The sequence below is a fragment of the Pteronotus mesoamericanus genome, unplaced genomic scaffold, assembly GCF_021234165.1.
Source record: "Pteronotus mesoamericanus isolate MK-2021 breed Mesoamerican mustached bat unplaced genomic scaffold, CSHL_Meso_final contig_164, whole genome shotgun sequence".
Taxonomy (NCBI): Eukaryota; Metazoa; Chordata; class Mammalia; order Chiroptera; family Mormoopidae; genus Pteronotus; species Pteronotus mesoamericanus.
Window position 1 is genome coordinate 22,528,692 of NW_026555065.1, and position 26,104 is coordinate 22,554,795.

The 26,104-nt window shown below is 38.0% G+C and overlaps 2 protein-coding genes and 1 non-coding gene across 9 annotated transcripts in view; all 3 read left to right on the forward strand.

Annotated features, from left to right (window-relative positions):
* TMEM87A (transmembrane protein 87A) overlaps window positions 1-17,570 on the forward strand; it is a 45,561-nt gene extending 27,991 nt beyond the window's left edge. For 3 of the 6 annotated variants that reach the window (XM_054565545.1, XM_054565546.1, XM_054565549.1), the window contains exons 13-20: window positions 1,719-1,827; window positions 2,786-2,844; window positions 3,632-3,735; window positions 9,960-10,033; window positions 10,769-10,830; window positions 12,064-12,119; window positions 13,041-13,071; window positions 16,369-17,570. In XM_054565545.1, the coding sequence (XP_054421520.1) occupies window positions 1,719-1,827; window positions 2,786-2,844; window positions 3,632-3,735; window positions 9,960-10,033; window positions 10,769-10,830; window positions 12,064-12,119; window positions 13,041-13,071; window positions 16,369-16,410 (537 nt within the window). In that variant the 3' untranslated portion in view covers window positions 16,411-17,570. Of the gene's footprint in view, window positions 1-1,718; window positions 1,828-2,785; window positions 2,845-3,631; window positions 3,736-9,959; window positions 10,034-10,768; window positions 10,831-12,063; window positions 12,120-13,040; window positions 13,072-16,368 lie in introns of those variants that run through there. The other 3 variants (XM_054565547.1, XM_054565548.1, XM_054565550.1) reach the window with 2 other exon arrangements.
* On the forward strand, window positions 7,064-7,249 carry LOC129064484 (U2 spliceosomal RNA). Its single transcript, XR_008528468.1, has one exon. It is a non-coding gene; the product is annotated as a U2 spliceosomal RNA (small nuclear RNA).
* Window positions 17,571-19,254: 1,684 nt separating the features above from the next.
* VPS39 (VPS39 subunit of HOPS complex) overlaps window positions 19,255-26,104 on the forward strand; it is a 40,862-nt gene continuing 34,012 nt past the window's right edge. For both annotated transcript variants that reach the window (XM_054565551.1, XM_054565552.1), the window contains exon 1: window positions 19,255-19,443. In XM_054565551.1, the coding sequence (XP_054421526.1) occupies window positions 19,371-19,443 (73 nt within the window). In that variant the 5' untranslated portion in view covers window positions 19,255-19,370. The remainder of the gene's footprint in view (window positions 19,444-26,104) is intronic.

Here is a 26,104-nt window from a genome sequence, read left to right on the forward strand (position 1 = left end):
TTGTTTGATGGCAGTCCCTTTTCTCCCCTTGGATATGGGTTTCCATCCATCTTTCCGCAAAGGGTTTTTATCAGTTTTTTTAATATTTCTTGGTCTGGGGATTAGGGTATTTTCGGTCTAACAACCTTAGGGCTCAGGTAACCAGTTTTTTTTTTTTTTTTCCTTTTTTAATTTTAAAAATTACATCAGAAGCTGGTGACTGTGACTGAGCAAAAAGATAAAAGTTCTGCCTTTTTTAAATGAGTATTTTTGCCTCAATTTTTGACTTATTTGTACACTCCACTTAGTGTTAGAATTACTACTCTACTCCCGCTCTTTCTTTTAGCCTCTATGAATTTTTCAGTGCTTTGAAAATGATGAAAGGATTTTGATTCTTAAAATGTGATTTCAGGAACTACATAAGATGGTTTGACCTCTCTTAAAATTCTACATAGGGTTAGCAGATTTTAACTCTTAAAGGGCATTTTGTACCCTCATTCAAAAGCTGATGTGGAATTGTCTGAAGATTTCCACTCTGAAAGAAATACTGGTTCATTTACAGACAGTTAACTAGCAGATAAACAAGTTTCTATTTGAGGAATATTTTTCTTATTCTTAAAATTAAACATTTGTTTATTTATGGACTTGATCTGTTAAATAAAGGATTTAAGTTTTGGGGCTTTTATCGTTTTGGGGTTTTAAAAATTTGATTTCTGTGTCTTGGTCCCATGTGTAATTGAGCAATATTCTTGCCTTGATAGACTATGACTATTATTTTAAAAACTGAATGTAAACCAAATGGTAATTTTGTGAATTTGAGTGGATTGTCATATATCAAAAATGTTTGAAATTGAAGTGTCTTGGGTCCAAATAGTCAAAGCTTTTCTAGGTCCATGTCTTTCAAATGTGCTTTGTAAATCTCTGTGAGTATTGGGAAGAGTGGAGAGAAGGACTGGGCCATACAGCAAGGTAACTCAATGAAAAGCAAGCAGCAAAGTCTCTGTCACAGGGTAGACCAAGTTTCAACTCAGTTATTTTAGTATCTGCTGATTCTGAAAGTTGGACATGAAAGCATACCATCTTTAGTAGTCATCACTTCCCCTCCTGTCTTTTTGTGGCAACTTCTTGGGAATAATGCTCTGAAAATCGAGAGTTTTGCTCTTAGAGCCTAACTAGTTAACCTGGGATTTTCAGCCAAATGTAATTGTATGGTCCTTTTAATTCAGAATTGACCAGGCAGTTGATGGCAGATTTTTTAACATGGCATGAGGGGACTGACTATAGAACTCTGGGAGGTTGTAGACATGAGCGTATTTGTAACCCTAGACCAGGTTAGCTGGGATATGAAGAGCTACCTACTTTAAAGGAAGAGAGAAGATGATGCTAACTGCTCTTTCCTTGTCTTACTCATTTTCATTTCATTTTCTTCCATTCATCTTTTTTTCATCTTTGTTTCTCTAGAAAGCTTCTTCCTTTCTTTTTAATATTTTTCCTATTTTCTTTTTTTGCATTTTTATTTTATCCTGGTTTCATCTTCTCTATAGTGTCATTGAAAACGAAGACTTTCTTAGTAATCATGATGGGGCTTCAGGTGTTTGTGAGACTGAGAATAAGAGAACTGTAAGGCCTCTGGGATTCATAGCTCTATCAGTGTGACCCCAGATCCTCAAAGAAACTTGAGGATTAATTTACTAGCTTATTGCTTTATCTGATTGTTGATTTCCTTGACCTGCAAACACATATTTATTAGCCTGACTCAAACAATGAAGCTATTAAAACTTCGGAGAAACATTGTAAAACTCTCTTTGTATCGACATTTCACCAACACGCTTATCATGGCAGTGGCAGGTAAGTTGGGGACTTTCTTTCTGCTGTTTAAATGCCCTCCTTTTAAAACAGAGATTAACCTGAGAAGCCATAGGTGGGTTCTCTAAAATTACCTGGAAAGTTTTGTACATTTCACTTGAGGGAAGGGGTCTTCAGCTTTTGTCAAATTCTCAAAGGGATTTGTCGTTCAAAAAAGACTGAGAACCACTTACTATTTTAAGTATAATTGCTGAAAGTCAGTTATATGTAATTTCAGTTCTTACTATATCTCGCTCCTGTCTTCATTCTTTCCTGAGGCATTCTTTTTCTTGAGGCAAGTTAGCTTTTGTGCCAAATAGCATCTAGATTCCTTTTTACATTAATACTGGCTTATTTGGCTTTATTAAATACCTATAGGGTTCACTGCTATTGCATTGCATTTACATATGTCATAAACATGCATAAAACACACATTAGGTAGACCATAGCCAGACTAGGCTGATTTGCCTGTCTTTTGTGCCTTTTAGTAGGAATGAGAGGTCTGGCCTATGATTGGAACCAATAACTCTTGTTTATCTTGCAGTCATTTTATCAACCTTTTTTTCCCATCTGACCAGCCAAAGAAAAGTTAGCATTACTATACCAAGGATAAAGGAAGGGAAAAAATTATATTGCTGATAATTCTGGGAGAAGCCATATTTTCAATACCTTATTTTCCAATTATGAGGATTACTGAAGTAGCCAGGTGGTAAACAAAAAGTATTCTTTAAGTGCAGAAAGGGTTGACAAGAGTATAGGCCTTGCTTATAGTAATTGTAAATTTGTATTGAATAGATTTGTTCAAATAACTTGATTAAAAAAAAAAGATTGTGATATATTGGGTGTCCACTTACCCAATATATCACAGGGATGTGTGGGGTTCCACTTAACCAGAAACAGAATGTAATTGGGGGTGTAAACCAATATTTATACTCTGACCAGATTTTTCTTTTTCTGTTAGCATCTATTGTGTTTATCATCTGGACAACCATGAAGTTCAGGATAGTGACTTGTCAGTCGGTGAGTTGTAAACACACGCATTTATGAATAGTTTACTGTTTTTATACATAGATAGCAATGTTGATGACAATGGTAAGGTTTGCACCTTACCAGAAATTAGGGCTAGGGCTCCACTCTCGAGAAATTTAGGATGCATCCTTCCTCCTAAGTATTCTATATTTCTATATTACTGTGGTTCTTGATGTGGTAGGGTTTTTTGCTTTATTTTGTTTTTGGGGTGGGGGATCTGAGTATATATTCCAATAGTGGGAAAGAATTTTGTAAGTGATAACTACGGTCTGTCATAACCCAATCTTGTCCTACTAAATTCTTTAAAAATCCAGAGTCCTAAACATTAAATGTGTGAATAATGCTAATCTGAATATAAGTCATGCCCCTAAGATCTTAGCACAAAGATTGTGGCCAGTAGCATTTCTAGAATACCTACAGCTCCATTTTGGTCAAAAATAAATGAATTAAAATGAAAATTATAAAACATAACAATCTAATGTTACTTTCTCTTACTTTGTGTAGGTACCCTTCCCCAAAGATTTTCAGAGCTATAATGAAGCACTCCCAGGTGCTTTGTTCAGTTAGTCCCTTTTCTTTATCAACAGTAAATACTACAGTGGGACAAAACTGTTTCTGCATGTTGTATCCCCAGCACTTAGCTCAGTATCTAGCACACAGCAGGCTCTTAGCAAATACAAGTTGAATTAATAAATAAGTGATTCTTGTTCTATGCCATAGGGCTTGTGACCAACGGGATAAGATAATGTAATAAATGTACTTTTTCCCCTTTTGGTAGGATTGGCGGGAACTGTGGGTGGATGATGCCATCTGGCGGTTGCTGTTCTCCATGATCCTCTTTGTCATCATGGTTCTCTGGAGACCATCTGCAAACAACCAGAGGTTCTTGGACATTTCTTATTGACACTGCTAACTGTTGAGTGACCATGTTATCAAATAAGGGTGGTTCAGTGGGAGTCAGTGTTTGGGCCATGGCATAAGGTGGGAAGAACACTCACTAGGTCAGGAATCAGTACAATTAGGTTCCTGTCTCAGCTCTCCTATTAATTTGCATTGTGATTTTTGTCATGGGCTTCTTTTCACCAACCTGGGCCTTAGTTTCCTCTTTGAATAATGACAGGAAATTGAACCAACTGATACGAAGTCCCTTCTGTTTCCTACATCTGATAATATGAGTATTTGGGAAAATTAGGGAGGTAGGTAGATTTGATGCTCTTAATGCGAGTTACACCTGCCTAGTATCCAGAAGGAAAGAACAATTTCTATAGTCAGTAGCCCAGTATGCTTCATAACAATAGAGAAGATAAATGAAAACTTACGTGAATTAAAAATCATGTGCTAATTTATTTTGTCCAACTATAGGCAGTTCTGAATTATTTAGGAATTGGCTGTCTTTATTTTTGTGACTATTTGTGCCTTTGTTTTCCTTCTTTTTTTTTCTCCCTTTTGTGCATTTAGACAGTTAAGAGCATGTATTACACAACCACAGCACCAAAAAAGGAAAAGGATGAGATGGTACAGCTAAGCAGCTAATTTTGTAATCATACATTCTAGTAAAAGACTTAGAAAATAAATGACATTCTTTTGCCCCATGAAAACAACCTTGTTTTTTCATACTATTAATTTAACATATGTGTTCCTTGGGAAAAAAGTTAAAAAAGAATCTTATGAAAGAAAATAAAGGAGATGTGAACTCATGCCATTCAGAAGGAGCCTAGACATTCTTACGATCCTCCTTTACATCGATCTGTTGATCTGCTCACTTGTGGGCAAAAGTAGGTTTATGGTTGTGAGTACATGAAACACAGGGGTTTATTCTTGTATTATTTATTAATTATTGTATTGTATACATATTAAACTATAAACCTACTTTTGCCCACCCCTGTATAAAATTTGTCCCTTTCTTCAGTCTTATAAATGTTTTGCTTTACCTCTCCTTTTCTTTTTTTCTCTCGTCTAACTTTGTGCCCACCCCCATAACTCTGTATTACCAGCCTAATGTGATATGTGCTTCCACAGTTTACTCCCTGTTTAAATATGGAGTATTCTTTTGCTCAATAGTGTATTGGTGAAATGCTTTCCAAGACAACTGGTTTAAATTAAACTTAACTATTTTCACAGATGGCATAATTTTACATGATACAAATGTAGTACAGTTGATTAACTTATTTCTCCATTGATGAGCATTTGGACTGTTTCCAGTTGGGGTGGTTAAGGGTCCCAAACCACCCATAGGTTTAGGAGGACTTATGGGACTCAGCATATAGTTTTAGTTGTACTTAGAGTAAAGGTTTTTTTTTATAGCAAAATGATCCGATTAAGAAAAAGACACAGGTGAAATCTAGGAAAATCCATATTTTTTTCCCCTCCTCTGAGGAAGTACACCAAGCGTGCCCTTTTCCTCAGCAACAGAAAGTATACTAGCAATGTTTCTGCTCAGGGAAGCCCATTAGACATTCAGTACTCAGGTTTTTGGGGGGCTTGACACATAAGAACTCTCTACTTAATGTGGACCAAAATTCTGCGTTCCTAGAAGGTAAGCAAAGTTTATTAGAGATTGTATTGTACAGATAGTCTAGGCATAGTGATCCACCTTTATCTGTTAGGGAACAGGTCAAGTGCCAGGTTCCCAGATACCAGCTATGGGACATCCTTATAGGTATCCCTCTCTAAAGGCTTGCTATGTACCTCTTATGCATAGGCGGCATTAAAAATAAGAGTAAGCTACAATGATGTGTTAAGTACTCTTGTATATGTCTATTCTTATGCACTTGAGTAGTCAGTCCCTTGCCCCACTTTTTTTCCCCCATCACACTTACTATCTGTAACTATTAACTATAACTAGAGTTTGTTGATTATCTTGGAACATTTTTATGGTGTTCTTGGTTATAGAAAAACTTAAATATAGAGTCAGATTTGTCTCTTCTTTTCCATGAGTTGTATATTTTCTGTCTTGTTTAAGACATCCTTTCCTAGCTTGACGAAAAGTCATAGTGTTATTTTATAATTTTTTAAAAATTTCAAAATTGAGATTCCATTGATCAAGAATTGAATACTTCTGGTCAAGATGGAGGCATAGGTAAACACGCTTCATGTCCTTGCACAGCCATGAGAAGGATCACAACTAACCTCAAAACAAAAACTCGCAGAGCTGCCAGAAAATCAATCTGTATGGAAGTCCGACACCCAATGATGGGAAGAAATATTCATCCAGATGGGTAGGAGGGACAGAGAGGACATGGTGTGGTGGTGTCAAGGCGGCCAGTGGACCAGGCAGTTCCATATTCACGTGTGGTGGATGAAATCTGGAGGGATACTTTGGGAGCGAGCAATCCCAGACCCAGGCTAGACTGGGGAGCCCAGGGTTCCAGCGCGGACAAAATAAAGCCTCATAAATGCTGGTTGTAAAAACCAGCGGGGATTGGGGTGGCAGGAGAAACTGCTGGTCTCTCGGGAGAGGCCTTTAAAAGGGTCCACAAGGTCCTGGGATGAATGCAAACCCACCCACTCTGGGAACCACCACCAGGGCAGCAGCTAGAGGGGTGCTAGTAACGTGGGAAGGGGGTGAAACAGGGCAAATGCTGAGCAAGCCTCAGTGGCATTGCCCCCTCTCTGATCCCTCCCCAGCATACAGAGCCACAGAGTGGTGAAGCGGATTGCCTCACCCTGGTGAATACCTAAGACTCCACCCCTATACAACTTAACAGGTGTGCTAAGACGGAGTCAAAACAGCTCTACCTAATACACAGAAACAAACACAGGAAAGCTGCCAAATTCAGTAGACAAAGAAATATGGCCCAAATGAAAGAACAAAACAAAACTCAGAAAAAGGACTAAGCAAAATGGAGATAGCCAACATATGAGATGCAGAGTTCAAAACATTGGTGATAAAGATGCTCAGAGAAACCATTGAGTACAGTAAAAGTATAAGGGAAGAAATGAAGGCTACACTAAGTGAAGTAAAGGAAAATCCATAGGGAACAACAGTGAAGGGAAAGAAGCAGGGTTCAAATAAACAATTTGGAACATAAGAAATAAACAACCAGAACAGAATGAAGAAACAAGGATTCAAAAAAAATGAGGAGAGTATAAAAAGACTCTGGGATATCTCCAAATGTACCAACATTTGAATCATAGGGATGCCAGAAGGAGAAGAGGAAGAGCAAGAAATTGAAAACTTACTTGAAAAAATAATGAAAGAAAACTTCCCATCGATTCTTGGCCTTTTGGCTAAGATCAGATGTAGTATCTCTTCTTACCATTTTAGTATCTGATATGTCCTCTATCCAAGAACATTAAATGGATTTTTGGAGGTGGGAGATGGCATGGGAGCTTGTTCTATCCACTCTGCGCATCAACCCACTATTGCAGTACTTCAGGGAACTGTGCACCAAAAAACAGAAAAAAAAAAGAAAACTTCCCTAGTTTGGCAAAGGACATAGACATACAAGTTCAGGAAGCACAGAGGATCCCAAACAAGTTGGACCCAAATAGGACCACACCCAGACACATCTTAATTAAAATGCCAAAGGTTAAAGATAAACAGAGAATCTTAAAAGCAGCAAGAGAAAGCAGAAAGTTATCTATAAAAGAGTTCCTATGAGACTATCAACTGATTTCTCAAAAGAAACTGTGCAGGCTGGAAGGGGCTGGAAAGAAGTATTCAAAGTGATGAAACGCAAGGACCTACAACCAAGAGTACTCTCTCCAGCAAAGTTATCATTTAGAATGGAAGAGCAAATAAGGTGCTTTCCACCCAAGGTAAAAGCTAAAGGAGTTCATCATCACCAAGCTTTTATTATATGAAATGTTACAGGGACCTATTTAAGGAAAAGATCAGAACTATGAACAGTAAAATGACAAGAAACTTAGAACATATCAACAACTAAATCTAAAGAACAAAAACTAAGCAAACAAGTAGAACAGGAAGAGAATCATAGATACAGACATCATTTGGAGAGTTATCAACGGGGAGGGGGAAGGGAGAGAATGGGGGGAAATGTACAAGGATTAAGCAGCATAATTGGTAGGTACAAAATAGACGGGGATGCTAAGAAAAGTATAGGAAATGGAGAAGCCAAAGAATTTATATGTATGACCCATGGACATGAACTTCGGGGGATTGCTGAAGGGAAGAGGGTACTGGGCAGTTGGGAAAGGGGGGGAAAATTAGGACTACTGTAATAGCATAATCAATAATATATACCTTAAAAAAAAAGAATCATTTAACTATAGGTTCTCTATTCAATTGCTCTGATCCTGCATCAGTAGCCCACTTAAATATCTTAGTTTCCTGATTAGTCTTGGTATCTGAAGGGCCTAAACCACCCTCCTCCTCTAATTTTTTTTTTATGTCCTTTGCTATTGTTCTCTTCAATAAAAAATTTACCTTGTTTGTTTAGGAAAAGCTTATCAGATTTTTATTGGAATGTAGTTGAATTAATAGATTAGGATGGATTAGGGAAACCTTGATAATTCCATTTTTGCTATGGTATATCTCCAATTTTTTAGTTCTTTCAATGCTTCAATTACGTTTTACAATTTTATTTAAATGTTTTTTAAATAATTTTATGACTCTTAGGATGCATACTTTATTTATTTTATTTTTAGATTTTATTTATTCATTTCTAGAGAGGGGAAAGGAGGGAGAGAAACATCAGTGGGTGAGAGAAACATCCATTGGTTGCCTCTCGCATGCCCCCCAGCCAGGGACCTGGCCCACAACCCACACATGTGACCTGACTGGGAATCATACCGGCAACCCTTCGATTCACAGGCCAGCATTCAACCCACTGAGCCACACCAGCTGGGGCTTAGGATGCATACTTTAAAAAGAAAAAAACATGAATTTCCGTAGATGTAAGAATGCTATTTTTGTATAATTGTCATATCCATCAACCCTCCTACTTCATTCAGTTCTGATAATTTCTAGGTTTTCTCAGTAGATTGGTTATTAGCTAAAGTAATGAGTGTTATTCCTTTCCAAATAATTTTATTGCCTCATTTCTGAATATCGTATTGAATTGAGGCAGTGAGGGTGGGCCTCCTCATCTTAATTCTCACTTTAAAATAAATGCTTCTCAATTGTCATCATTAACTTTTGATATCTACTCTGAAATTTTGTTAGTTACCCATTAACAAGATACAGGTGTTTCCTATTTTTCCTGACTTACAGAGTTTTGTTTTTTAATCACAGAAGGGAGATTTAAAAACAAGGTAGAATGAAAATAATAGGCAACAGTAAGTACAGAGCAAGTTCAAGGCTAAAGCATTCTGAGAATGACCTGTCTGCCAAGTCTCTTGGATTTTGGAAAGGAAAGATATCTGAGATGTACCCGAGTGGGCTTCATCTTCCCAGTTCCCCACTTGGAAAGAGATTTTAAGTTAACTAAAATACACATGATCACAACTCGATCTCAACTATCAAATTGTTGAAGGCTGAGATTTTAAATTACATGAGAATCTCCTTACCTCTGTGTGATACATATGCTTTAAAATGAACATTTATTGAATGCATACTGTGTGTCAGGTGTTACCTAAGCACTTTTTAAAAAACGATTAAGGAAAGAGGGAGGGAGGGAGAGAAAGCAACATTGGTGTGAGAGTAAAACATCAACCAGTTGTCTCTAGTACATGCCCCAACTGGGAACCAAACCTACAACCCAGGAATGTGCCTGGACCAGGAATCAAACTGCAACCTTGTGGAGGGATGCCCAGCCAACTGAACCACACCAGTCAGGGCACTCTAAGCACTTTTTGAAATGACTTGTTTACTTTTTGCAGAACACCTCTGTGAGTAATGTTCTGTTATCCCCATTTACATATGGGAAAACTGGGGCACAGAGAAAAAGTAATTTGTCTTAAGTCATGGGCATTATGTGGCTGAGACTGCTCTTATAAATGTGGTATTGTCCTGCTTCTCCCTTGATACTACAGGCAATTGAGAGCTTCCTGAAGGGGAAGGATTATTTTATTATTCAGTAAACTAATTTTATGAATGACTATAATTGGGAGCCTCAATAATTAGTCCTATAAAATCTAAATAGTGGAGCAGTTTTTGTAGTTTTCTAATTTTTTTCCTTAATGTTTTCCCTTTGTTCTCTCAGGTTTGCCTTCTCACCATTGTCTGAGGAAGAGGAAGAGGATGAACAAAAGGAGCCTATGCTGAAAGAAAGCTTTGGTAGTGATAAAATATATTGTTTATTTGTGCTTTAAATATTCCTTTCTGGTTTTTAAAAATAGAATAAAGTAAATAGAGTTGACCCTGAACAACCTAGTGGTTAGGGGTGCGAACACCTCATGCAGTTGAAAATTCACGTACAACTTTTGACTCCCCAAAAACTTTACCAATAGCCTACTGTTGACTGGAAAGAAACCTTACTGATAACATAAACAGTCATTTAACACATATTTTGTATGTTGTATGTTGTATTCATACAATAAAGTAAGCTACAGAAAAGACAGTGTTATTAAAATCATAGGATAAAAATACAATTATTTTGTTTATTGAAAAAATATCCATGTATAAGTGGACCCACACTGTTCAAATGCATATTGTTCAAGGGTCAACTGTACATTTTGAGTATCAAAATCAAGATAATTTGATATTATTACATTGCTTATTATTTTACAACTATGTATGTGGTGAAGTTAGGGAGGAGCAAAAATAAGAGCATGAATCTTAAGATGAAGCTATGGTAAATTCTATTAATAATTGAACATTACGTGTCCAGGTTGCTTATTAGAGATGAGCTGAAAATGGGGCTTTGAACTTTGCAGCATAAATGTGAAGATGGAGAAACATCTGTTGTATAATTCAGTGTCAGTAAGCTTAAAATAAAGCTCTGAATTCATTTTTGCAATCATTGTTAGTATATTCACATTGTTAACCAATCTCCTTTTTTTCCTTCTACAGAAGGAATGAAAATGAGAAGTACCAAACAAGAACCAAACGGAAATACTAAAGTAAACAAAGCAGTAAGTATGGCTTCTTTTCTTTTTTGTTTGCTTTGTCTTTGGTGGAGCTCAGCAGTTGCGTACAGGCCTGAATGACTTTCTTTACTTATGCTGTAATTAAGCTTACTTTATAAATCTTTTAATATATTACAGTTACATTTTTAAAAACAGACAAAGCAACTGGTTCTCTCTAGGGCTTACTAATCTTTAACTAGATGATTTGCTACTATGTCCTAAAAGGGACCAGACCAATCTGATGGTTTTGTGTAATGGTTTTCATCAGTGAAGTCATAGCTTCATTAATAACCTAAAGTTTTTTTATATTAAAGATCAGATTTTTTGTCAGTATTTTTTTTCTTTTCTTTTCTTTTGTAGAATTGTACATTTACTCTATTGGGTTGGCCAAAAGATTTATTTAGTTTTTTCTGTAAAATGAAAGACACATTTTTCATTTTCACCCATAACTTTATTGATATGGATATTTTGAGTATGTTGGCCATCTCCTATGTGGTATAACGTTGATTGTTTTCTATTACTGTCTCAATTTGATTACTATCAACTTAAGCTCTTCTACCTGACTGTGGAGCATCATCCAGTGAGAAATCTCCAGCACAAACCTTCGCAAACCACTTTTAACACGTTCGATCAGTCACAGCAACTTCTCTGTACACTGCACAAATCTTTTTTTGCATTTCAGTTGCATTTTTTCCTTTCTTGAAATAATAAAGCACGATATGCCAAAAATGTTACGTATTTTCCATCCTCAATATTAAAATGGCTATACAAAAATTCACGAATTTTGATTGTTTTTTTAAATGTGCGCTGATATGACAGCTGTCACAATACAATCGTAATAAAATTGTTTCGAATAAAGTTAAAGACAACTATTTTCAAATGAAGTTAAAGACAACTAAGCACTACCAGAGCCATCTTACAGAAAAAAAACCAAACTTTTTGGCCAATCCAATAAATTAAGCACTTTATCTCAGTTCTAAGGATCTAAGCTTACATGAAGTGTACACTAGGTACTAGACTCTTGAGCAGAAAGCATTTAACAATGTAGGGCATCATTTTATATTTTGGTTATGTAGTTTTTTAAGTTATTTGACTTTGCTGTTAGCAGCCCCATTAATTATGTGAATGTACTACTTCAGAGTGACAAAAGATTAAAAATTTTGAGACCTCTTTAGATTCTTACTCAAGATCTATTATTTTATGCATTTTTAGTAACAACTGGTACTTGTATGTTCCCAGCAGGAAGATGATTTGAAGTGGGTAGAAGAAAATGTTCCCTCTTCTGTGACAGATGTGTAAGTTTTTGAACCATTACTACCAGAATCCTATTTCAAAGTTAATATTACTTTTATGATTTTAATGAGGGAGGGGCAGAGTATACTAATGAGAATGTTGTAGTTAACTTTAGAAGTCAAAGACAAAAATATTCTTTTAGTTATTCAAAAGAATAATTAAAAACACTAAAAAGATGTTTAAAGATTAGGAATGATATGCAAACAAAAGTAATTGAGATTATTTGTTCAAATGACATTTTTGCTTAGAAAGATTTTGGTATAGATCTTTCCAAAATCACTAGGCTAATTCTTACAGAATTTAAATTTTTTTTATTGCAGCTTACACAATATTATTTTGTATTGCATTTCAAGTGTATGACACAGTGGTCAGACATAGATACACTTCACAAAATGCTCCCCCTGATATTTCTAGTATCCATGTGGCACCATACATAATTACTACAGCATTGACTATATTCTTTATGCTGCATTTTACATCCCCATGACTGCTTTTTAACTATCAATTTGTACTTCTCAATTCCTTCACCTTATTCACCCAGTCCCTCAACCTCCCTCCCTCTAGCAACCATCAGTCTGTCCCCTGTATCTATGAGTCTGTTTCAATTTTGTTTGTTTATTTTTGGAATTTTTGAGTTCCTTTCCATGGCTGTAATTTTATTAAACATTGTAGAAATTTCATTAAACATTTATTAAACATTTGGTCCTACTACAAAACATTTTTTTCCATATAATTTCAGTAATTTTGATTCTTATTTTTAATTTGCTATCTCCTCTGACACCTGCTATGAAACAGACGATAATAAGATACAAATCTTGGTTATCCAAAAAAAGCTTTAAATTGCATTCATTATTCCACTGTCCTTTATGAACTACTTATGACTTTATTTTACATTATTCAATTTGGTATTTTTTTCTTTGCAGAGCACTGCCAGCCCTTCTGGATTCAGACGAGGTTAGTTATCAAATCATGCATAAAATGTGGGTCTGATGACTTAATAGGGAGTCATAAGTTTTCTGTTCAGGGATATTTTATTTATTTGATACAGTAAGAGTATCATTGAAAAGGATGAGAATAGAAATACTTCTATTAGAACTCCGATATTTGAAGGGTTCCGGCCAAGATGGAGGCATAGGTAGATCACGCTTCACTTCCTTGGAAAACCAAAAGAAGGACAACAAATTTAAAAACAAAAAATAACCAGAACTGCCAGAAAATCAAACTGTATGGATGTCCGACAGCCAAGGAGTTAAAGAAGAAACATTCAGACTGGTAGGAGGGGCAGAGGCAGGCAGCCAGGGTGGAGAGGCTGCGTGGCAAGGAGACAGCTGGAGGACCAGGCAGTCCCACATTTGGGTGCAGGTAAACTGGGAGGAACAACTGGGGAATGAGACAGACCGCACAATCCAGGGTTCCAGCACAGGGAAATAAAGCCTCAAAGCCTCTGGAGGGAAAAACCTGTGGTGGTTGTAGCAGCAGGAGAAACTCCCAACCTCTCAGGAGTTCATTGGAGAGACCCACGGGGTCCTAGAACATACACAAATCCAACCACCCTGGAATCAGCACTAGACAGGTCCAGTTTGCTTGTGGGTAGCAGGGGAAATGACTGAAAGCCAGCAGAGAGCCAAACAAGCAGCATTGTTCCCTCTCTCACCCCTGTCTACATACAGTGCCACAATGCAGTGAAGGTATTGCCCTGGCAAATACCTAAGACTCTGCTTTTACAATGTAACATGTTCACAAGATGAAGAAATATGGTCCAAATGAAAGGATAGATCAAAACTCCAGAAAAAGAACTAAGCAATGAGGAGATAGCCAGCCTGTTGGATGCAGAGTTCAAAAATCAGGATGCTTACAGAAATGATTGAGTATGGTTGCAAAATGGAGGAAAAAGTGAAGGCTATGCAAAGTGAAATAAAGAAAAATATACAGGGAACCAACAATTAAGGGAGGGAAACCAGGATTCAAATCAGCAAGTTGAAACGGAAGGAAGAAATAAACATTCAACCAGAACAGAATAAAGACACAGGAATTCAAAGAAAGGAGAGGCTGAGGTATCCCTGGGACAACTTTAAACAACCCAACATCTGAATCATATTGAATCATAGGGGTGCCAGAAGGAGAAGAGGGAGAGCAAGAAATTGAAAACTTATATGAAAAAATGATGAAGGAGAACTTCCCCAAGTTGGCTAAGGGACTAGACATGCCAAGTCCAGGATGCTCAGACAGCCCCAAAGAAGCTGGATCCAAGAAGAAACACACCAAGACACATGATAACTAAGTCACCCAAGATTAAAGATAAGGAGAGAATCTTAAAAGCAGCTAGAGAAAAGGAGACAGTTACCTACAAAGGAGTTCCCATAAGACACTCAGCTGATTTCTCAAAAGAAACCTTACAGGCAAGAAGGGGCTGGAAGGAAGTAATTGAAATCATGAAAGGCAAGGACCTACATCCAAGATTATTTAGAATGGAAGGACAGAAAAATTGCTTCCCAGATAAGGTTAAAGTTAAAGGGGTTCATCACCACCAAGCCCTTATTATATGAAATATTAAAGGGACTTGTCTAAGAAAAATAAAAAAACTACGAACAGTGAAATGACAACAAACAACTATCAACAACTGAACATAAACAGAAGCTAAGTAAGTAACTAGAACAGAATCACAGAAATGGAGATCACATAGAGGATTATCAATGGGGAGGGGGAGAAAGTGGGAAAAATAGGGAATAAGAAGCATAATTGGTAGGCACAAAATAGAGAAGGGAGTGTTAAGGAAAGTATAGCAAATAGAGAAGCCAAAGAACTTGTATGTACAACCCATGGATATGAACTGGGTAGGAGGGGCAGTTTTGAAGGGAGGGGAGGTGCAGGGCAGAGGGTGAGAAGGGGAGAAAAAAATGGGACAACTGTAATAGCATAATCAATAAAATATACTTTTAAAAAAACTCAGATATTTAAGAATGTTTACTTTCTGCATATTTCCCCCTTTTCCAAAGTTATGTGGTGATATTTGAGAATGCCTTTTTTAAGTTTGGGTAGCAGATATGTACTGTCCCACAGTCTAGTACCTTTGACTTGAAGAAATTCAGATTTACCCCTTAACCTAGGCAAATATAATAAAGGGAATGAGAAAGGACTATCATAGACCAAAGCAAAATACAAACTAAGTTACCTGTTATTCAAAGTTACCTGTATTACTATCTTCTTCAGATGCTAAGGATTATAATTACTACTGGTAATGCTTGTGCTGAGTTTTAATCTTTTTATATGCATCCTTACAGTTCATCTGGAAGGCTTCACATTGAAGTCTTAAGTAAGAATTGCAGTCTGCATTAATGGGAGCTAGTTCTGTACATGTTCTGAATGTTAAATTTCAGAAAGCCTTTGAGCGCACCAAAAAATTATGGTCAAAGACACATAAAATGACCATCCTAATGATTCCAAGAGCAAAGTGTTAACTGTATATGCATTATTGTGCAACAGATCTCTGGAATTCTTTCATCAATGTAATTTTAATGAGTATATGATATTTCACTATAAGGATATAGCATAGTTTGTTTACACAGTTTTGTTTTTGGACACAATTTTTTTAGTATTTTATAATTCTGAGTGTTGCAGTAGAAATCCTTGTTTCTAAGTCTTTGCCCATATCCTTGACTATTTTTTCAAGTTAAATTCCTGAATCAGGGGAGGTACACATTTTTATTAAAGCTTAGGCTTTAGTAACTATTTGTTTAATCATCTTGATTGACTAAAACCTTTTGATTTGTTATTTGATGTATGGAAGACTAAAGATTTTTCATCTTTTCCTTAAAAGATTTTATTTATTTTTAGAGAGATGGGCGGTAGGGAGAAAGAAAGGGAGAAAAACATTGATGTGTGAGAGAAACATCGACTGGTTGCCCCTTGCGTGCCCCCAACTGGGGACCTGGCCCACAACACAGGCATATGCCCTGACTGAGAATCAAACCAGTGACCTTTTGCTCCATAGGCCAACGCTCAATCAATTGAGCCACACCAGCCAGGGCAAAACTAGAGATTTTGATTCAGTTAATCTTGTGTGGGACCTGGACATAGATCTACCTTTCAAAACCCTCATAGATGATTAGGAACCATCTCTCTTAATTTTTCATGAACATAAACAAGTACTTGTAGAAAATATGTGTGTACATCATCTATGTAGAAGATATTTGGAATGCAGACCATTTAAAATTAATGTATTTTAAATAAACCTTTTTTCCCCCCCCCAAGGAACGAATGATCACACACTTTGAAAGATCCAAAATGGAGTAGAGTGGGAAGATGTGCAGTTGAAGATGGCTAGTATCTGGGAAGAGATCAGCTTCTGTCAATCTTCTACACTGCTCCATGGAATTAAAGGAGGCAATGACATCCTGATCTGTTCCTTGATCTTTGTGCATTGGAGCTGGCCGGAGGGGTCAGAACTAGGAGAACATCTTATTGAAAACAAGTCCATAGGAAGAGAAAAATCTACAAGTTTCTTATGTACAACATTGATGCCCCGTTCCCTCCTATACCCTGACATGGATGTTTATGCAACTTACGTGTGTTGTTCCTGAACCTTCTATGATGTTTAAATTGTTTAATTTGTCAAACTAAAAACTTTAACATCTTCATAAGGACTGTTACATCAAAACCATAATATGTAATCTCCAGGAGCAACTGCCTGTAATTTTTATTTATTTAGGGAGTTATATAGGTGATGGGAGAAATTGTTAATTATCTTGCCATTTCCTAGGAAGCCAAGGTTACAACTTGCAGAGGTAATTTTGAGAAAAATATATCCTGACTTAAGGAGCCATGTTTCTATCAGTGATTAAAAGAAAGAAAAAGGGGGAGAGAAAGAAACTGTTACAGTGTAATTCAGATCATTTAAAAAAGCAAAATCAAGTGCAATTTTGTTTACAAAAGGTGTATATTAAAGATTTTTCTATTTGAGATGTACTTTAGAGAGAAATATTAGCTTAACTCTTGACATCTGCTATTGTGATACATCCCATTGCTGGCAATGTGGTGCACACTCCAGAACTTTTAACTACTGTTTTGTAAGCCTCCAAGGCAGAATTGCAGAGTCGTAGACAATGCTTTGTTTGCCTTCATGCCATTCACTGGGTGTTGTATTAGATGCAGAGAGGCACTCCATCTAAGTGCTTGTGAGTGAGCACCCTAAGTACTGTGATTCTTCAGAAGCAGGAGCTCATACAAAGGAAACTGGTCCTTCTAGCTTAAAATTTTCCTGCATGAGGTAGTATGGAGGCCCTGGACTGCTGCTCATTCTTTAGGAATCAACTGTTCTTGTATCTGGTGTTGGTTTAGAGACTGTTTATAAGAGACATCACAAGGTGATGGGATTCATTTGATACACTATATTTCTGTTTGAATGGTTTTGTCTACTTTTGCCTTCCCAAAAGTTTTGTTCTACATAGAAGTTCATGCCATTTTTTAATATAAAAAAAATTTTAACAAAATTATTGTGTTTTTCTCTTTTCTCAGATTCTCAGATTTTCTCGACCTTTCTCCCAGACTCTCCCATGGGAATTTTCCTTCCATGGTTTTTATTCTATATCATCTTATCTGTTGAAACCAATAACCACACAACCACAGTCTTCACTAACTCATAGTGAAAGTATTTATGTAACATTTCTCTAAAGCTATTTGCTGTGGTGATTTTTTTTTCTAAGTCACTTAGTATCTTTAAGGAACCGTATGAGGAACTGACTATATTCTCAGGTTAATCCGTTAGCAAAGGGCTGTTGTAACTGTTATATGCTTCTGTTCTTTAATAGTAAAACTCAGCAGGTGAGTAATAGAGTGCTGTAGGATAGTTGGTTAAATATTTTTTGAAGCTGGTTAGATGTCAACTTGAGACCAGGGGGAAAAAAGCTATTGTGTAAGCAGGAGTTTATAGTATAAACTCTGTAGCCTGGGGCTTGATAATTCTTTCTGCTTTTTCTTAAGGCTTGTTATGTTACTATGATTGTATATATATAGTGTGCCACTTTTTAAGAAGAGGTTCAGAAGGAATTTATAGTATAACATTGGCCTGTTACCTTATAGTTTTCATTGCTTATTTTAGTCTTGGTCCTTGGTACTGGAGCTGCAAGGTGTTATTAGGCCTTCTTGCAACACAGCAGCTGGCAATTCTAAATTTTCAAGGCATTTGCTTTCTATGGTAAAAATCAGATATAAGACTTGTTCAGCCATTTTTGTGCTTCTTACTACTTGAAAATACTTCATTTGATTATCAGAAACAGCATTTGGTAAAGATAGGACAATATTCCTAATTTACAGATGAAGAAACTGACATTGTGTAAAAAACTTGTGACCATTGTGTAAAAAACTTGTGACCAGCCCCATTTTTTTACTATCATAGATTCACCCTTTTTCTTTTTCATTTTTGCTTTAAACCAGTATGCTTAATTTTATGACACACCTGCAGGGGTTTTTTTTTTTGTGGGTAAATTGCCAGATACTGATAATTCTTGCAGTGGTTCTCACTTTTAAGTGCATGGACTCACCTTGGGAACTTAATAAAACAGGCTGCTGGGAAGAATTTTCGATGGTGTAGGGCTGGAATGAGGCCTGAGACTTCACATTTCTAACAAGTTCCCAGGTGAAGCTGATGGTCTAGGGTCCACCTTTTGAGAACCACAGCCTTGGAACAACCTTTAAAATCTAAGGGTAAGGCTGTGATTATAATAGTAATACTAAAACTATAGAGTGCTAAATGTGTCAGTTGTTGCTAAGCGCTCACAACGCTAGGTCGGTAGAGGACACTGCCATCCTTTTGCAGATAAGGAAATTTAAGTCCTAAGATTACATTTCTTAAATGCTACAGCTAACTTCCTGAATGGCATATCTCCATCCCAGGTCCGACGCCAAAGCCCGAATTCTTTAACCATCACACTACATTTCCTAAGACAGCTCTAAGATTATGATCTTTTTCCCTCCTTGTTATGTCCCTGGCTACTCCACCACAGAAAAGCTGTGGGCCTAGGACGAAACGGGAACCCAAGCATTACTGCATTCCTTGGAAGAGGTTCGAAGAGCCGGGCGGAAGGGGCGGGGCTTTCGCTGCGGAAGGGGTGGGCTTAGGCCAGCAGGAAGTCCGGTGTTGATGATGGCTCTGTTACCTACGGGCCTGTAGTTACGATATCTGACCAGATGCTCGTCGGCCCTTACTGTGGTTCCCTGTTCCCGAGCCCGGCCCGAGCGATTCTCTGCTCGCCGCTATGCACGACGCCTTCGAACCGGTGCCGATCCTAGAAAAGCTGCCTCTGCAGATCGACTGTTTGGCTGCATGGGGTGAGCCGAAAAACCGAGGGGCTGCGGTGGGGCCTGGCAACGCGGGAGCGGCCCGGACCTATTACAAGGCTGGCGAAGTGGACTGGCGTCTGGCCGACAGGAAACTGGGACAAACGAGTGCAGAGTATTGTAGAAAGCGAGGGCGGTGGGGCTCTTTGGCCGATCTCAGGGACCCAAGCACTTTAGGGACGGTATACCTGGCCTTGCTCTTGGTGCAGAGTTGGAGGTTGAGCTTTCCTCATTAATTGTGCTCAGCTTTGGCTTATTTCGATTACCAAGAAGTCTTTAGTTTGGAGACACAAGCAGTGGGAAGTTTTCAGCCTGCCAGGGACTCGAACTTACCCAGAAGATGTGTTGTACTGGTTTGGCGGAGGAGGTGAGGGTGGGGGTGAGATTGAACAAGTTAACAACATATGCCTTTTTCCCTTAGTGATTGCTCATTGTTCACTTCTCATTGTAGGTAACTCATATTGTTACTGTAAACTCTTAATCTAGCCCAGTGATTTTCAGCTGGTGTGCCACAAGAATTTAAAAAATATGCAATATCTATTTAGGGGCACTGACCTCTTATCCTTAGATTGTCAAATAAAAAAAGAATGACAACAGCCAACACAACAATAGCCATCCCCTGTGAATGAATAGAAAGTATACCTATATTTTTCTCAGATTGGCAAAAAACATTTTTTGCTGTGCCACAGAATTTTAGTAATTTATGTGTTCTATATGAGGAAAAAGGTTGAAAATTGCTGACTAGCCAAATGGCTGATTGTCTTATATTCAAGAGACCAAGTTACCTAGCTCTGTAGATATAAGAGCATCATTCCAGCCTGTCATGAAATTTAACCCATAAAAATTTGCATAATCCCCTTGGGATTGGCCAGGGACAGACATCTCTTATCTCTTGTATACTGCTGAATACAAAAGGTTTTAAGGGTCTAAACTTTGACTCTAATCTATGAACATTATGATCTTATCTATAACTGGTTGTGTCTAATAGCCACCAAAGACCAAACAAATAATTTCAATCTTTCCTGTTAATGTCCAGGTACTAGAAATCAAGGGCCATAAAAACGTGGTTCAGAACCCTAAATCAGATCTTACAGTGAGCTAAGTCCTTGTGATGGGCCTGGTGGAATGTTGCTGGTGGCTGGCATCATATGCATTATCTGTGGACAGTGCCATCCAGTCAGCCTTGCAGAGTTCTTCCCAGCCTCTTCAATAGAGTGCTTTCACTATAGGTCTTCATGTAAATGTACACCCCTCCTGCCATTAGCAGCCCTGGGGCTCTTTAAAATCACATCTTCATAGTAAGCTGTCCTAGTCCTTTGGGTTAAAGAGAGAGCCCTGCTTCCTCCAGATATCTCAAGGAAGTCTCCATTTTCTGTCATTAAATGCTCTCAGTAAGAATTAAAAATAGAGGAGAAAAAACTTTAAAAATGAAAGATCCAACACTGCACAAAGGGACTCATTCTTCATCAAATATGTATTAAGTGCCTACATAGATCAGTCTCTCTGCTAGGGACAGGAATACTATAAGGATGAGTAAGACGCAGTGCCAGTACCTGTGCTTCTAGGACACAGAGTGGAAGATAAAGACATATGAACAGATTATGATACACGATAAATGATACTAGAGACATATGCTGCCTATTAGGGAAACAGGGAGGAAGGGTACCCAACTGCCTAGGACATATGCTTCTGAAAAGGATGCGTGCTGCCACTTACCACACTCCCATTTACCCTGTCACAGTGCTTGACTTTGATACCCTGTGGACCTAGTAGGACACATATCTCAGCCTCTTGCACCAACTCCACTTTGTCACAGTAAAGATTCCCTGTACTTGTGCTTTTCAGGAAGACAGTTTTGTAATGGAATGTAGCTTTTGACCTGCCTTGATCTCCCACCAAATGGGAGAAATGCCTGTTGCCTACTAGGAAGCTGTCGTAGGTATTGGGCTACAAGAGGCCATTTACCACCTCCTGCCTGAAAACTACTTTATTTTTAGACTTAAGCAACAATAAATATTATTCCTTCTAGTCATTACCCCCTTTACCTGACATTCATCCAGGAACCTCCAGGATTCAGATCATGCAGGGCCAGACAATATTTCAGTGGAAGATGTTGAGACATCATAGTCTGTCTCTTGGGAAATGGAAATGAAGAGGGTACTCATGATAATGATTTCTCCCTAAATTCCTGAGAATCCAGCTGCCTTTTAAGCATCTTTGTTTCGAGTGTCTAGTAACATGGCCAGAACAGTTCTTGATGATTACACTCTCCTAAAACATACCTATCCACACCTCCACACCTCCACCCCCCACCCACCTACATCCCATAATCTCAGCAAATGGCAATTGTTTATCCATCTGGCTAAGGCCAAAAGCCTTGGAATCATTCTTGACTTCTCTTTTTCTCTTATACCCCACATTCAATCCATCAGCAGATCTTGTCTGTTCCACCTCCAGAATAAATCCAGAATCCAGTCATTGCTTTCTACTTTTTTGACTCTTGATAAGCTTACTATCCTCTCTCATCCAAATTACTGTAATAGTCTTACTATTCATCCTGTGCTTGCTCTTGTGCCATTTTCACATTTTTTTTATCTACATAGAGGTGGAGTAAGCCTTTGAAAACATAATCTAATCACATCTCTTTCTCCTCAAAGCCCTTCAGTAGCTTCCCATCATACCTAGAAGTTCCAGAGTCCTTACCATTGCTGGCTACACCTGACATGATCCGGCCTCTGGTTGCTTCTCTGCCATTATCTCCTATGCTCTTACCCCTTGCAGCTCTCTGGTACTACTCACACAGCCTTTCTTCCGTGAACACACAATGCCCTTACCTACCTCAGGGCCTTTGTACTTACACTGTTTCCTCTGCCTGGCACTCTCTTGCCTTAAATATTTCATGGCTCGTTCCTCATTTCATTCAGGTCTCTGCTGAAATGTCACATAAATCAGCAATACCTCCCCTAACTATTCTCACTCCCTGTTAGAAAATAAATTTCTTCAGAATAGGAACTTTGTTTTTTATATTGCTTTATTTGCTGTTCCTAGAATAGTTCCAGAGTCCTAATGGGTATCCATTGAGTATTTGTTTAACTAATGAATAATATTAATGGCAATAGCTTCTATTTATTAAGTGCTAATCATATAGAGCTTTTATAAAATAATAGCCACATTTTGCAGAGGAAGAGCATGAGAATTTTAAGTAAATTTTCCAAGGTCATGTAAATTATGTCTGATTCTAGAGCCTGGTTCCCAAACTTTAATATATATTCAGATCCTGTTAAAAAATGCAGATTTGTGTGTGTTATCTGTATGTGCATATACACAATCATATTTGCTTATATTATCCAAAGAAACAATGGAAATATAGATCACGGACTACTAAAATGCTTACCAATAGCAGAAGGGAGAGAACAGGGTAGAGTGGACAAGGATGGAAGCTAGATTTCTCACAGTTTTAGCTTTGGAACTAATAAATGTCTCATATAATTTGTAAGTGCAAATTTCAGGGCACCACTGCAGAATCATTGACTCAGGATCTCTGGGAGCAGGGCTCAGGAATGTGCATTTTTAATTAGTCCAAGTGATTCTAATGTGGCTAATTAGGGCCTTACGCTTTGAGAAACACTGTTCTTTGCCCTATTACCGAACGAAGGGAAGTGACCACAAGCTTATTCCCTGCAGTGGCCAGCATTGGACCAGCAATGGAATTGTTTATCACATAAGGTTGGATTGGGTGTACGGCAGGACAGAGCTTCAGTGGGGTAATTATGAGCAATAAGGGCCAGCCTCACTCACTTCCTTGGAGGGCTCAAGTCCAACCTTGTGGCTCAGAATTAGGCTGTCAGGAATTTTCTAGGGCTGACTCTCATTTGTTTATGTGTGTTACTCATCTGTGCAGTGTGTTCCACTTTCTGATATACAGTGTTGAGCCTCAGAAAGGACTGTTTACCCTGTGCTGTACCTTCTATGCAGGCTTCTCTTTGTGTTTTGCATGTACAGCAGTGTTACATGATGACATGTCATAGAATGTGAAGGCCCAGTGTGGCTCAGGTCCTCTGGCCACCTGAGCCCCCACTGACTTCTGTAACCAAAGCAAGCCTCTTCCGGGTTCTGTGCTGTTTCTACATTTTCCTTATGACTTTGAAGTTTAGGAATGAGTATGTGTATGGTGCTTTTACTACTTAAAGGAAAGTTGTGACAATACTTTGCATATATGATAAAGGCATCTTTTTTCTCAGCACCTCCAAACGAAAGCTTGAAAAGGGTGAAATAAAATTTCAATTAAAATTTTAAAAAACAGCCCTGGCTGGTTTGGCTCAGTGGATTGAGTGCTGGCCTGCAAATCGAAAGGTCGCTGGTTCAATTCCCAGTCAGGACACATGCCTGGGTTGTGGGCCAGGTTCCCAATAGGGGGCGCATGAGAGGCAACCACACATTCATGTTTCTCTCCCTCCTTTTCCCCCTCCTTTTCCCTCTGTCTAAAAATAAATAAATAAAATTTTTAATTTTAAAAAACATTTTCAGTGAACTTATCTGATTCCATTTTATGACCAGTACAGTAGACATTTGAAAAAAAATCTGTTGACAAATAAATATTTGAATAAAAATGAAAAATAGGCTCTCATGTGTCTTGCTTACCAGTTTGACTTCACATTGTGGTAGTGCAGCTTCATGAGAATTCAAGCCCCAGTGGAACATCATCAGAGATCTGCTGTAAGGTAACTGACAGCAAACCTGGAAGAACATGTGGAGTGAGACCAGGCCGTCACAGGGGTCCCTGGAGAGACTATGGGAGAGGGCTGTTGGGAGGTACCTTGTAGAGGTAGAATTGATAGGCCTTCCTTGCAGACCTGGTAGAAGTTGAGGCTGTTAAAAGAGATAAAAGCAGGATCTGGCAGAGGTTTGAGGGCACAGTAGAGAGGAAGGATAGGGAGGAAGGTGAATATATGTTGGCCTTTTGGTTATGGATTTTTATGTATAAGAATTGTTTTTTAAATTCCCGCTTCATTGTATTTATATTTGAAATAGCAGGTATTCTAAAAATCAACTTTAATATTACCAATTGCTTGATTCCGGGATGTCTAAACAATCTCTTTCACAAAGCAAGCATTGTAAGCTGAATTTTTCCCCCTATATTCTGCTCCAGCATAAATCTCCAGCATTCCATTAGAGCCAGTGTTATTTCTAATTTCTACTTATGTCATTAAGAGCACACAGTATCTTATTTTCTGTTTCCTGCCTTTGCTTTAAAATACAAAACAAAAGAAGACAGAATCATTTTTTCTGGAAGGCTAAGAACATCAACCTGGAGGAATGTTCCTGAGGTGGCTCCTAACTTGTTTTTATAACTAACCACTGCCTTCCAGACAACCTCTGGCCCACAACCATTCTTTTGATGCAGAATGTCCCATTAAATGTGTCGCAGCGTGTGGTTAGATCCTGACTCTCCCATGCACATCTTACTACATGTGTAAGTAGACACCTTATCTCCAAGGCCCCAACTCCCTCATCTATAAAATGGGAGTTTATGAAAACAACGTATTTTAAAAGCTAGTTGTGAGGACTAATGAAATAACATATGATATGTGCTTAGTATTTCCTCAAATACAATGCATGCTCAGTGTAGTTTATCTGTTTGTACCATTATCTAATATTTTATAAAGGAGCGAGGGAGTGTCTGACCTCTGTATAGGATTAGAAAGTTGAGGAAGTATCTGTAAGTGCTTAACTTCTCTTAATGAGTTAATATAAATTGGTCAGGGTAATTATTTAAACTCTTTTGGAACCTCTTTCCTTTTAGTGTAGACCAGTGTCTCCCAAAATTGTGGCCCCTGACCAACAGCATCAGCGTCACCTGGGAACTTGTTAGAAATGCAAGCTCCAAGGCCCACTTTCAGACCTATTGAGTAAGAAACAGGTCAGGGCCCAGCAATCTGTTTTAACAAACCCTCAAATAATTCTGGTACACACCAAAGTTTAAGAACCACAGGGCTCGACCTTTTCTTTCTCTCTCTCTCTCTCTTTTTTTTTTTTTTTATGAGAGGGAGAGAAGAAAGAGTGGGGGAGAGACAGAAACATCTATTTGTTATTCTGCTTTTTTTTTTTTATCATTCATTGGTTGATTGTTGTATGTGCCCTCACTGGGGATTGAACCACAACCTTAGCATATGGGGACAACGTTCTAACCAACTGAGCTACCTAGCCAGGGCTTCAACCATCTGTTAATAAGAGCTTATTAAAATGTAATTCACATACCATACAGTCCACCCACTTAAAAATGTAAAATTCAGTGGTTTTAGTATGTTCACAGTGTTGTGCAAGTATATAGCCACACGGCCTGATTTTAGAACATTTTTATCACCCTAAAAAGAAACCCCAAACCCATTAATATTTATTTCCCATTTCCCCCCAACTCACCGGTCCTAGGTAACCACTAATCTTTCTGTCTCTATAGATTTGCCTATTCTGGAAATTTCATGTAAATAGAATCGTACAATATGTAGCCTTTTTTGTCTGGCTTCTTTCATTTAGCATAATGTCAGGTTCATCCCTGATGTATCAGCACTGTTTTTTTTAATAGCGGGCTAATATCCCATTGTATGGATATGCCACATTTTGTTTATCCATCAGTGGATGGACATCTGGGTTG